The 13,846-nt window shown below is 41.4% G+C and overlaps 1 protein-coding gene across 2 annotated transcripts in view; it reads right to left on the bottom strand.

Annotated features, from left to right (window-relative positions):
- Positions 1-13,701, bottom strand: part of ZCCHC17 (zinc finger CCHC-type containing 17) — a gene marked incomplete at its 3' end in the record, with an annotated part of 34,427 nt that extends 20,726 nt beyond the window's left edge. The window contains exons 1-3 of one of the 2 annotated variants that reach the window (XM_081143591.1): positions 13,612-13,701; positions 7,464-7,584; positions 3,470-3,527 (exon numbers count right to left, since the gene is read on the bottom strand). In XM_081143591.1, the coding sequence (XP_080999717.1) occupies positions 3,470-3,527; positions 7,464-7,529 (124 nt within the window). In that variant the 5' untranslated portion in view covers positions 7,530-7,584; positions 13,612-13,701. The remainder of the gene's footprint in view (positions 1-3,469; positions 3,528-7,463; positions 7,585-13,611) is intronic. The other variant, XM_081143592.1, reaches the window with a different exon arrangement.
- Positions 13,702-13,846: the final 145 nt, after the last annotated feature.

Genomic DNA, 13,846 nt, shown 5'->3' with positions numbered 1-13,846 from the left:
CGGTTGAGCGTCAACCTAGGATACAGGCGATTAGGGTTCGATTCCCGATTGGGGCACATGCCCGGGTTGCAGGCTGCAGCTGATCAATGGTTCCCTCATCATTGATGTTTCTATCTCTCTCTCTCCCTCTCCCTTCCTCCCTCTGAAATCAATAAAGATATATTTTAAAAATAAAAAAAATAAACAAGCAAACATAAGAAAAGTTTTTCCTGAACTCTGTAGCAAATTATCAAACTTGTGGAGAGGGTTGTGGGACCCCCGATTCATAGCCAGCCAGTCAGAAATACAGGTGGCTTAGAACTTTCAACTGGCGTCTTATGGGAATGACACCCTTTAATTTATGGGACCCGTCAATAACTCCAGGTAGATAGTGTCAGAATTTAATTGTATTGTTAGACACCAAGTTGGTGCTGGGAGAACTGGAGAATTGGTTGATGTCAGAGACACATCAGAACAGAAACAAAACATTTCCATTATTGCAGGAAGTTCTATTGGTCAATACCATGAGAGGGGAAAGAAAATCTAGTTTAGATCTGAATACTGGGAAAGACCTTCAACTCAGTAGTAAAGAATTCTGAGAACAGAAGTCTGAGAAAAGTAGCTCAAATTAGTCTACCTTCCTGAATCAAAAATGTTAAAATCTGGACACCAGTTATTTCATAGCTCAGTCCTTTCAGGGTGGGACTTAATTATCTTCTCCTTTAAAAGTAGAGAATCTAAAATACACTGCAGGAAAGTCAACTGCTCAAGTTATCCAATAAACCTATAGAAGAGCCCAGGATTAGAACTCAAGAGTTTCCACCTAATTATTTGGCTCCCTCAGCTCTCCCTCCGAGGCTGGTCTCACTCAGCACAGCTGTCAAACTGACAGAATCACTCGTAAGCTGGCAGCCACAATCAGAGGCATCATCTGACAGGGCATGTACACAAGTGAGATGAAGACTGACTGATGGAAGGTGGCAGGCCTTTAATACTCACATAGTCCCCAAAGTGTCACATAAATGTTCAAGTAAGGATGTGGCTTTCAGATACTATCAGCTATGGCAAGTACACTAATAAGAAAACCTGTCTTCAGACCAAAGGAGGTGCAAGCCCTATAGGCACAGGGATGAGTTTCCACCTCATTAAATCTGAGTCAACATAAAATGAGAAATGTTATTACAGATTGTTTACTGCTAGCTTGGAAACTACTGGTAAGCCATTTATAATGCAAAAAATGCAATTTGCAGCATAGTATCTCCAAGGCTAGAGCGTATCTTTAATATCCAAAGATCAGCTGTTGGACTTTAAAAATTTTGTTTTAAAAATTGCAAAAAGTGTAAATTCCTCTTTGATGTGCATTTCTTCCTTAGCAAACTGAACTCCTCAGAGGTAACTAATGTTAACAATTTGCTGGATATTCTTCCAGACTCTCCTGAACACACAAGGGGTGGGCAAAAGGAGATTTACAGTTGTGAGTATATGAAACAGAGCTTATTCTTACATTATTATTATTATATTATTTATTTGTATTAAAACTGTAAACCTATTTTTGCCCACCCCTATACACAGTAATTTTTTTTTTTTAAATATATCTTCATTGATTTCAGAGAGAGGAAGGAAGAGAAGAGAAAGAGAGAGAGAGAGAGAGAGAGAGAGAGAGAGAGAGAGAGAAACATCAATGTGAGCAAAACACATCAATTGGTTGCCTCCCGTATGCACCCCGACCGGGGCTGGGAATGGAGCCTGCAACCGAGGTATAATGTGCTCTTGGCCAGAACTGAACCCGGGACCCTTCAGTCCATGGGCCGACGCTCTAACCACTGAGTCAAACTGGCTAGGGCAACCACACACACACTGTAACATCTTTGAAATCAGAATGGTTCTTATAATCAATAGTGTCTTACAATTGCCATCATCTATGTACCAGTGTGGTAGAATTGTATGAAAACTTTCCATTGACCTTTCCTGGTATAATGAGGAAGGCACCAGCATCCACGTATCTTAGTTATCATTCATCTGCATTGTCCACTGCATACATGTACATAATATCTAGTGCTATATAACAAACTAAATTCTCTGACGAATTGCTAAATTAAAGGGTAAGCACATGAAAAATGTTAATAGATATTGCCAAAGTCTGTATAACAATTTATGCTCCCAATAGTAAGTAAAACTATTGCTGGAAATACCCATTTCCAATACTGGGTATTAAGAGCAATTTTTAAAAATGTTTGTTAATCTCAAAGATCTTGAGTGTTTTAAATCATTTTTTTTTAATAAAGCTGTATTTATTTATTTATTTATTTATTTATTTATTTATTTATTTCAGAGAGAAAGGGAGACGGAGAGACAGAAACATCAATGATGAGAGAGTCATTGATCGGCTGCCTCCTGCACACCCCCCACTGGGGATCGAGCCCAAAACCTGGGCATGTGCCTGACTCGGAATCAAACCATGACCTCCTGGTTCATAGGTCAACATTCAATTACTGAGCCAAGCTGGCTGGGTGGGATTAACTTCTTTTTTATTCACTGTAATTCTCCAGAGATTGATTCAGATTGTTGTGTATCAATACTTCATTCTTACTCCTTTTTATTGCTGAGTAGTATTCCACTGTATGGATGTACCACTGTTTAAGTTATTTTTTAAATTAATACTGAGAATGAGCATCTTTTAAGATATTTATTGATCAACCGCTATTTTTTTCTCTTGTGAATTCTTTTCATATCCTTGGCCCCTTTTTCTACTTCCCCGCTTTTTTACGAGTCCTTTGTCATAGTACTACAAATTCTTTGTCTCAACTTAACTTTGCTTATAATTTTTGCAATAAAGTTTTTTACTTCTATGCCATCAAATATTATGATGTATTTTCTTCTAATAACATCTTTATAGTTGCATCTTTCCATTATAATCTTTCATTTATTTTAACACAAGAAATTAGCAAGCTGTCTTTGGATTCACTAGCTGTGTGATGCAGTAGAGAGCCCATGAGGCTAGAAATCAGGAGGATTGGGCTCTAGTCCTGGCTGTGCCATTACCTAGCTAAAACACTCTGAGTAGGCTACCAGTCTGTAAAACTTGCCTTTTCTACTTACCACAATTGTTTTGAGAAACAAATAAGATTATAGATGTAAAAGAGATTCTCCAAAAATGTTCAATGAATGTCTATCAATGTATGAAGAAAATTTAAAGTATTATATGTATATATATATTTGTATTGGGTCACAGGTGAAATCTGGGGAATAGCTGGTTCCCAAAGTCAAGCCAAGTAGCTATACTCCAATCCTCCCTACAAGTCAAAGAGCACCATTCTTCTGAGTTAAAACCTGCTAAAAATTAACTGTCATCACTTGTCTGTATTCATTATATCTCTACACAAAAACAAAACTACTGCCTAAAAATATAGAGCCTATACATAGGATGTGGTGGGGGTGACAGCAAAGATAGTGGACTGGGAAGGCTGAATTTCAAGTTATAGGTTCCCACCTTGCTTCCGACAGCCTGGGATTTTGATAAAGGCGCCATAGTCTGTCACCATAGCAACCTATAAAGACAAAGAAGAAAAAAGAATCAATGTCACACAAATGAGTCTCTCTTCTGTAGCATTTAACCTAATCTCCTTGAATTTCTACTTGATATTGACTGCCTCTGTGTGCTGCAAAACTGCCTAACAGTGATGTTCTGTCAAACGTTCTTTCCATTCTTTTTAAAATTTAGACTGACAAGTATGTGTGAACCCATTAAAAACATTGGTGTGCCCGGCAGGTGTGGCTCAGTGCTTGAGCGTGGACCCAGGAACCTGGAGGCTGTGGTTCGATTCCTGGTTAGGGCACATGCCCAGGTTTCAGGCTCGATCCCCAGTGGGGGGGGTGCAGGAGGCAGCCAACTGATGATTCTCTCTCATCATTGATGTTACCATCTCTCCCTTTCCCTTCCTCTCTCTGAAATAAATAAAAAACATATTTTTTTAAAAAAATTGGTGAGATTGCCTGGCCTGGCGTGGCTCAGTGGTTGAGCATCGACCTGGGATCCAGGTGATCGGGGTTCGATTCCAGGGGAAGGGCACATGCCCAGGTTGTGGGCTCGATCAATGACTCCCTCATCATTGATGTTTCTATCTCTCTCTCCCCCTCTCCTTTCCTCTCTGAAATCAATAAAGATATATTTAAAAAAAAAAATTGGTGAGATTGGACTACTGTCAGACGGTATGACAGTACCTAGGAATGCCCAAACCCCCACATCTATTGAAATCTCCAAAGTAGTTCATGAACAAAAGGAACAACCAGCAGAAAATCAAGTAATAAAGTTACACTTTATACTAGCTGGGACTGAGGCCTCTAATCCCAATACAGAGAACTCTAACAATATGGGATAAATCATGTAGGACATTCCTTTTTCCTAAACATCAAATCAAACCAGACCATACAGCCTGCTCTAGTTCACTTCAAACCAGAGTCTGAGTTTTATCAAGACAATGAGAGAAAAAGCCAATACATAGACATCTGACAAAAACTGAAAAGATATAATCAGAAAGAGAAAAGAGTTGTCCTCAAGTCTTATGCAAAGTTGACCTAAGGAGGGGTTAGACACAGGGATGGGGTACCTTTTTCCTTCCAAGGGCTATTTGGATATTTACAACATCATTCTCAGGCCATACAAAATTATCAACTTAAAAATTAGCCTGCTATATTTGGTCAAACATTTAATTAACTCACCTCTAACATGATGGCTGGAGCTGCTTCTCTTTGGTGAGACCTTGGCAGGGCCAGACCAAATTATTTCACAGGCTGTATAAGGGTGATGTTACTCACCCCTGGGTTAGAGGTTTGATCAGTCTATGTACTGTGTAACATGTAATAGCAACGAAAGGCCCAGATCCCTTGCCAGATAAATCATTATTCCAGACTACCTCTATCTCCTCCTGTCTTTCTTCTAGCCCACCCCCCTCACCTGTGGATTGGGATTAAAGTTGTCACTACATACTACATTTACCCTAAATTCATCATTATTTTTATAAAATATTCAATGCAGTCTTACACATATAAACTTTACTCTTCTCAGTGACTTTAATTAGTTGTTCACTGTCTCAGCTCCACCACAACTACAAGGGGATGGAATAAGTGTACTGCTATTCACTAACATATAATGAATATTCACTACATGCAAAACACTATTCAAAGTGCTTTACATAATCCTCATGACACCATATGATGTCAGTACTATAATTATGCTCTGTAATAGATGACAAAACTAACGCATGGAGAAACTAAATAACCTGATCGATGTTCAAAGCTAGTAAGTAGCAGTACCGGGATCTGAACCCAGGGAATCTTAACTACACTAGAGCTGCTCATGGGTTTTCTTTAACTATAAAATTCTAACAGTCGAAAGCAATGTGACAGTTGAAAGCTTATCTGTTCCTGGCAACAGTCTTAAGAAGTACACTTCATGTTGCAGATGAGGTGCAATAGCGGAGGTGTAGAAAGAGCACAGGCTTTGGAGTGAAAGATGTATCATCTAATCCCAGCTCTCCCACTTCTTACCCATTGGATCTTGAATACAACTTGCCTTTCAGGGTCTAAGTTCCTGTTGTACTCACTTTGCTGCTGCAGATAACGAATGATACACATAAAGCACTGGGCACTGGTATCTGGGAACCAATGTACATTCAATAAATTTTAGCTTTTTAATAATTTACAGTCCAAGACACTGAAGCACAAAAAGGTAGTGACCAGTGGAAAGGCACACAACTAACTTAGATAAAAGGTAGACACAGATCCTAGGTCCCTTGACTCCTAGTCCAGTGTCTCCTACTTCACCAAATAGCTTCACTACTCACTTCAATGTTAGGATAATAACAGATTAAAATCTCCATTCTCCTCATTTGTAATGGAGATATTGGGACAGAGCACTTGAACCATCTAAGATAGAGCATAAGAATGGGTTAAGAACCAAAAGTTCAAAACTCCTGTTTTACACTGATGAACATGAACATGCTATGCTGGGATATGGACTGGACAGTCCCAAAAAAACAATATGATCAGGGAGATACTAGCATTTAAAATCAAAACAAGGTGGAACTGGAGGAAAGGACCTTAGAGATCAGCTGGCCTAATCCTGTGATTTTTCAAATGAGAAAAGTGAAGATCAGAGACATGAAGAACTTACCTAAGTTCACAAAACAACTTATTCCCTGTAAAACAGGACCATATGGATAAAAAAGGTGACTTTAAATTTTTAATTACAATAAAGGCAAATTCCCTCTTTCTGAACCAACCAAAGGCACTTTGGCTTTTGTTTCAGGGTTCTAAAAACAAGGCTAAGATATCTCATATTGTATAACATTATTAAAAGGCATAACACTCTAACAAACTTAAAAGTAGCATCTGGAAATTGGAGCCCAAATCACCTTGCTGTTGTAAATTAAGACAATCTCACTTTTCAATCCTGAAGCTCTAGTGTCACATTATGATCTTCTGAGAAAATATTATAACAGACCTTAATTTGGCCTCTCCCAAAAGGAAAGGTTAATGTGCTCCAGAATGGATGCACTCAACCATTCAGTTAGGAAAAGGCATTTGTGCCTATTTCCAGTGCCAGGTGTTTCCATCACTGTGTTCTCCTAGGGTGCAGAGTTGAAATTAACAGAATGGCACCTGCTATAGATGATCACACCGTCTGCCCTGGTGTCCCCAGAATAATTAGTCAAATAACTCAGGGGGGAAAAATTCAGTAATTATCTGAACTAAACGCAGGGCTTGGGTAAAATGAATTTCCATCTTCAGATTAGAGGTTGTGTTGGCCTTGAAACTAGTTATCTCCATAATGTAAATGAGGAATTTGAGGCTCAGAGATATGTTACTTGTGCAAACTCACAAGTACTTTGATTTCCAGTCCAATGCAATTTCCACCTTACCAATACCAATCTCCTCTCAGCATATTTTCCCCCCAAATACAAGGAACATTTATTTAGAAAGTCACAGAGGCAGAAAAAGTGAGATAGCTGGGCTGAGCAGGCTCAGGAAACAAGTTACAGAGGCAAAAGAAGGGCCCTTGGAGCTTAGAAATAATAGACTTGCTAATGGACTGGAGAGGGAGGAAAAAATCAAGATCAAATCAAGAAGAAAAATCAAAGATGATGCCCAGATTTCTAGTGTGGTTTCTAGTGTCTAGATTTCTAAATAGACAGTGGTTCATTTGCTGATATGGGAAAGACTAGAAGAAATGTGGTAAGAAAATAAAAAATTCCGTGTAAAATGTAAATCAGAGATGCTGTGAGGTATCCAAATGAAGATATCAAGTATGCAGCTAGAAGTCTGGAGCATAGAAGGGGTACAGGTGATAGCCAGATGCTCCACTAGCCCTTCCCGTTAAATGCTCAAGATCGTTTCAAATGGACAGGAGTTCTAAACCCAGCTGCTTTTCACCCTCAATCTATGCTTACCATAAATGCTAAGTTTTCAAAGCCAAAAGAATATACCTCTCCTTGGAAAATAGTGTAGAGAGCAGGCAAGTTCTCCATGGTCTCAGGTCTTCCTGAATTCATCCTTAATGTTCTATGGCTCCTCCATATCTCTTCTGCTAAAGCTAATTCAAGTGTCCTGTCACAAAGAAATAAGACAGACAACAATTTGAAAGACATCTGCATTAATGAAGAAAAAGTACAGACAATCCACAGCTATTCTCTACAGAGTAATAACACAGATTTAACACCATGTTCTTTTATCCAAATCTCTTTTGTCTACTCTAATTGTGGGGAGTTTTGGAAACCTTGATTTTATTTCTTTTCAATTTGATACTTACCCAAGGCCATCAGTCTGCTGTTTTGTTTCTTGTTTTTTTAAATTGCTATTGGTATTCTTTTGCCAAGGAAAGGTGTGTGTGTTGTTGTTTTTTGGGGGGGGGGGGGGGTGTAAATGGATCTTTAAAAAACACACACAAAACAATAGTAGTAGTAGGAGCTAACATTTATCAAGCACTTACTATGCCTAGGCACTGTGCTAAGCACTAGGCATCCAACATCTCATTTAACCCTCAAAAGTCTCAAGATACAGGTTTTATTATTATCATATTATATAGATGAGAAAACGAAGGCTTCCAGAGGTCAAATTATTATGCCTATATCAAAAAGCCGGGGAATGGTGGAGTCAAACTCTGGCTGACACCAGAGTCCACACTTTTAACCACTATGCTTACTTCTGATAAAATTAAACACATAAGCTCATTTTAAAAGTTCAGACAATACATTAATAATGAAGAAAAAAATCATTTATAATTCAATTTTGTTTATATCCTTTTAGACCTTTTTATACATACAGTGGTTTTTTAAAAATGGAATCATGAAATCATTAATCATCAATTAACAGCCATTTTAATATATTTTAGCAATTCTTATATACACACACTTTTTTTTTCAATCCTCACCCAAGGATATTTTTCCATTGATTTTTAGATAGAGTAGAAGGGAGGGAGGGAAGGAGGAAAGGGGAGATAGAGAAAGAAACACCAATGTGAGGGAGACACACTGACTGGTTGCCTCTCTCACTGCCCCGGCTGGGGCCAGGTATGAACCTTCAACCCAGGTATGTGCCCTTGACCAAGAATCAAAGCCCAGACCCTTCGGTCCCAGGATGACACTCTAACCACTGGGCGACACTGGCCAGGGCCACACATATCTTTTTTTAATGCCTACATAATAACTCATTGTTAGATATACCAAATTTACCTATTTACGAATCATATTAAAATACAGATTGCAATTCTGAAGTGGTACCTGAGATTGTATATTTCTAATAAGCTTCCAAGTGATACTGATGCTGCCTTGGTAACAAGTCTTACTGCTGTGGAGCTGAATGGAAACTTCCTTGGAGGTACTCTCACTCAGCCTCCTGGTTTTGTTTTGCTTTTTTAAACCTTTTTTTAAAAAATATATCTTTATTGATTTCAGAGAGACGAAGGGAAAAGGAGAGAAAGAGATAGAAACATCAATGATGAGGGAGTCACTGATCAGCTGCCTCCAGCACACCGCCTACTGGGGATTGAGCCTGCAACCCGGGCATGTGCCCTGACCCAGAATTAAACAACTATCTCCTGGATCACAGTTGGATGCTCAACCGCTTAGCAACACCGGCTGGCCAGCCTCCTGGCTTTAACTTTAAAAAACACACACACATATCTCTATTGACTGCAGAGAGAGGAAGGGAGAGGGAGAGAGATAGAAACATCAATGATTATAGTTATCATTGATCAACTGCCTCCTGCACACCCCTGACTGGGGATCAAGCCTGCAACTTGGGCATGTGCCCTGACCCGGAATCAAACCGTGATCTCCTGGATCGTAGGTCGATGCTCAACCACCAAGCCATGCCCGGTCCAGCAAGCTTACTGGTTTTAAACAGAAAGGAAACTAGCAATCTAGTTACTCTTAACTATGTCCCTTTACTCTGCTGGATAAATCACTGCTACAGAACTGCTAGCAGTTCTGTCCTCAGTTCTCTTTTTTCCTCCCAATTACACTAGACACCAATAAGACTTGACACTATTTTCCTTAGGTTTTCATAAGCAATACTTTCTTCACTCCTCAACCTCCAGTGCAACCCCTCACTTTCAGATGACTTCAAGGTCCTACTTTTGAAGTTTTCCTGATTTATAATCACAATCGATTAACTAAACTACCTCACTTGAAACAGAAATGAAAGAAAATTCTGTCAGCCTTCCAAATTCTAGTTCCAGTATCATCCCAAGGCCCAGGAGTTCCATAAGACAACCTTGTATCCTTATCATAAACTTGCCCTTTTCTGGGTAGGTCAGAGGTGGGTATTAGTACTTTAACTAATAGCACATAGATAGAATGCAGGCAGATTTGTCAGTTCTTATGAAATGGCTGATAAACAACTTAAATCCAAGTTATCACAGCTTGGTTGGATCCTTCCTTCCACTTCTCAGCTATGCAGTCTCAACTCTAGTCCTTCCCTTCCCTCTGCCCAGCATCCCTCACATCACATCCTAGAACAGAGGGTTTTTTTAAACATATCTTTATTGATTTCAGAGAAAGGAAGGGAGAGGGAGAGAGATAGAAACATCAATGATAAGAGACATCATTGATTGGCTGCCTCCTGCATGCCCCTGACTGGGGATGGAGCCTGCAACCTGGGCTGTGCCCTGACCTGGAATGGAACCACAATCTCCTGAGCCACTCCTGGCCGGGCAGAACAGAGGTTATTAACTTGAGGTCAATGGCTCTATCAAAAAACCTTAATTATCCCCCCAATTCTTAGAGCATTAGTGAGGTACAGAATCCACAGAGGCATCAGCAGGAGGACAGCTAAATTAAGCTCAAATATCTTAGTCTCATCTGTTCCTCCCCACAAAAAGGTTGTGGAAAGAGCAATAAAAGTGGGAACAATCAAGTTGTTTCTTGCTGATTTCTGCTGTGATAAGAATATGAACAGCTAAGTTTAAAACTCTCCTGTTTGCTCCTTCTGTAGAACGGTAGCCTGAGAAATCCTATGCAATTCTTTAAGAAGGAAACTAGCAGCAGTTGTGAGGGAAAGCCTGAAATGTAACAATACAGGTTTACAATTCAGGAGAGTAGAGGGTTGCCATTTTTTAAAATGGGATTTAAATTTTATTTTTCATATTATGTTCTATAGAGATTTAGGGTTCTATGGCGGTTATTCAAAAGCTCCTTAGGTAATTCAAGTTTATTTTTTAAAAGTCAATTCTGAACCATTTATGGACCATAGGTTTCAAGAAGGCCAAAGACATGGTTCTAGGCCAACCAACTGGAAAATAACCTATCAAAGGTGCAAGGAGCAGAATCCCAAAGAAACCAGAATTGGGGGAGGTTCCAGTCAGAGCATTTGGGAAGCTAGGAACCTCTCCTCGAAAATCAGGCAGAGGTCAATTATTGCTGATTCCCACTCGCCCTCCCAGACTTGGGTGGGCCATGGTAGCAAGTAGTAGTGGAAGTTACAGGAGGAGCAACTATTCTTAACAGTGTATTCTGCTTTGATCCAGCTTACCTATTAAGCTTCTATGAAAGATTTCATTTGGGGAGGGGAAGTTATTCTGCTTTAAAAAATGTTTATAAAACTTTGAAATACAGTCTAATCAGATAGGACCACATCTGTAGCCTTAAAAGAGCAAGTAAATTGACAAGGATTGAGATACACCACTTGATACACCTTGCAATAGTTCTGGGAACAGAAAGTCTTCCTTAAGTACTTCATTTTACTTGCATATTTTAATACACAGGAAAGCAATAGGGACCCAAATACCGGGCACTCCCTTCCCAAAGCAAGGGGCAGAGCAAGAAAAGTATAATGTGGGGATAGGTGGTATATAGCAAGGGAATGGTGGCCCAGAGTGAGGTCAAAGCCTATGTTGGGTGAGGAGGAAATCTGCAAAGAAGAGTGACCCAATGTGGGGAGGAGCAGGGTGATGAGGTAACCTACACATTGGTTAGTCTAGAATGGGGAATCAGTGCCCAAGCATGGAGAAGCAGGGCCTGAGGATTAGCAATAGTAAGGCAATGTTAATTTTCTGATTTTAGTAGTTACATTGTGGTTGTATAGAACTTCCCTGTTTGTAGGAAAACTAAAGTATTCAGGGGTGATGGGGCATCAGGTCAGCAACTTAACACAGACCACTTCCTGGCTTCTGAGACAGCATTCCTCTGATTCCGCTCTCTAGCTCTTTCCTCTCTCTCCTGTAGGCTCATGCTCCTGTTGTTGGCCATTAAATGTTGGAATTACTCAAGGTTCTAACTTAGATGATCTTACACCTATGGCTCAATTACCACCAAATACAAGTTACTCCGAGATTTATATTTCCAACAAAAATCTCTTTCCTGTGTTCCAAAGCCGTATTTCTTTTCTTTTTTAATCCTCGCCTGAGGATATTTTTCCCATTGCTTTTCAGAGAGTAGAAGGGAGAGAGAGGGAGACAGAGAGAGACAGAGGGATGTGAGAGAGATACATGGATTGGTTGCCTCCTGCAGGCGCTGGGACCAAGGTCAGGGATCCAGTCTGCAACAGAGATATGTGCCCTTGATCAGAATCAAATCTGAGACCCTTCAGTCCATGGGCGGACACTCTAACCACTGAGCCAGGCCAGCTAGGGCCCAAAGCCAGATTTCAAAATGCCTCCTAGATGTCAAGAATGACCTCTCCCTTGCCCTACCCAAAAAAAGAACTACCCAGTTGCCATAAGCCAGAAACCTAGAAGTTACACTTAAGTCCTCTCTTTTCACTCCCTGAATCCAATCCATCACCAAGTCCTACTGATTTTTCCTCCTATGTATCTCTAGAATCTGTCCAACTCTGCAGTTCCACCAATATCTCAGTCCTCACTGCCAACAGCTCTCAGCTAAACGCATCTTACTCTCCTCCATCTATTCACACTATTGAGCCGTTGAGGGATCATGCCCTTTCCCCCATCACACCACTCACTCCCCCCCCCATCAAAAATAAACCAACAAGGCAGGGCTGGCCTGGCTCAGCGGTTGAGCATCCATCGACCTGTGATCCAGGAGGTCGAGGTTGGCTTCCCAGCCAGGGCACAGGCCGGGGTGGAAGGCTCGATCCCCAGTAGGGGGCGTGCAGCAGGTAGCCGATCAATGACTCTCATTGATGTTTCTCTATCTCCCTCTCCCTTCCTCTCTCTGAAATCAATAAAGAAATGTTTTTAAATAAATAAATAAACAAACACCAACAAAAACACTCATCAGTCTTCTGGTAAAAGCTACAAAGTCCTGCAAGGCCTGACCTCTACTCACCTCCAGCTTCATCCTGTACCCCACTCCCCTTCATTCTCTTCCTACTGGCCCCACCGGCCTCTGTGGGGTTTTTTTAGTCATTTTCCTCCCTTTGTCACAGGGCCTCTGCACCGAGGTTCTACATGGAATAGTCTGCCTTCCTCTCTTCACCCACCTAATTAGAATTTTCCCTTCAGGCATCTTTTCCTCAGAGAAGCCTCCCTGCTTATTTCAGGCACTCAGAACATCAGGTGCCTCTCCAAGGTCGCACTTATTTTACATTTCTTAGTGAGATACTTTGTTTAACATTTATTTTCCCCACCAGACTCAAACCCCTGAGGTCAGGGCCATGTTTGGTTCACAATGTATCCTCAATGCTTTGCACAATAAATATCAGTTGGACCACTAAGGAGAAGGCCTAGTTCCCAGGTACGAATCCAAATTTCTCAACAAGACTGTGCTCTCTGGACAGTCAGGAGTCGGACAATTCCTTCATCTCTGTCTCTCACAGGGGCACAGAGCAGGCCCTGATAAAAGGCTGGCAGAAACAAGTCGGCCTCCTCAGACAGGACCCTAGTGGAGGCTGGGAGACAGGGCTTTCCTCCCCCGGGGCGCCCGGCACCCGGCTGGACACAGTAGGTGCTCGCTGAAATCAGCCGTCGAGGGCCCCAGGCGGCCACAGACACCCCAAAGGTCCGCTCCAGCCTCGAGAGGGAGCCGAGGCTACCACATAGCCGAGCTGGGACAGCTGGGCCCGCCTCTGCCCCTTGCAATCAAAACTTCAGCTGAGAAGGACCAGGTTCACGCCACAAAACCAAGGCACCGCCTCCAGATCCCGCGGCCGCCCGCCCCCGACCTCCCTCAGACTTACTCGGCTTCAGCTCCAGGTCTCCCGGCCGCTGCATTGCGCGAAACGCCAAAACCCCGTTAGCGGGTTCCACCCACAAGACACAGCGCGTCCAGGCGGGACTCCAGCTCCATCCACCAATCCTGGAATCGTACTCTCGTGACATCAGAAAGATCTGACCAATAACAGGAGATCTTTTGTAGGGGCGCTGAGGGAGTATTGGGAGCCGATTGGTTTCTCCAAACCGGATGTTCTAGGG

The sequence above is a fragment of the Miniopterus schreibersii genome (assembly GCF_964146895.1).
Source record: "Miniopterus schreibersii genome assembly, chromosome: 8".
Classification (NCBI taxonomy): Eukaryota; Metazoa; Chordata; class Mammalia; order Chiroptera; family Miniopteridae; genus Miniopterus; species Miniopterus schreibersii.
Note: the sequence above shows the minus strand (reverse complement) of the source record. Positions and strands in the feature narration are given on the sequence as shown.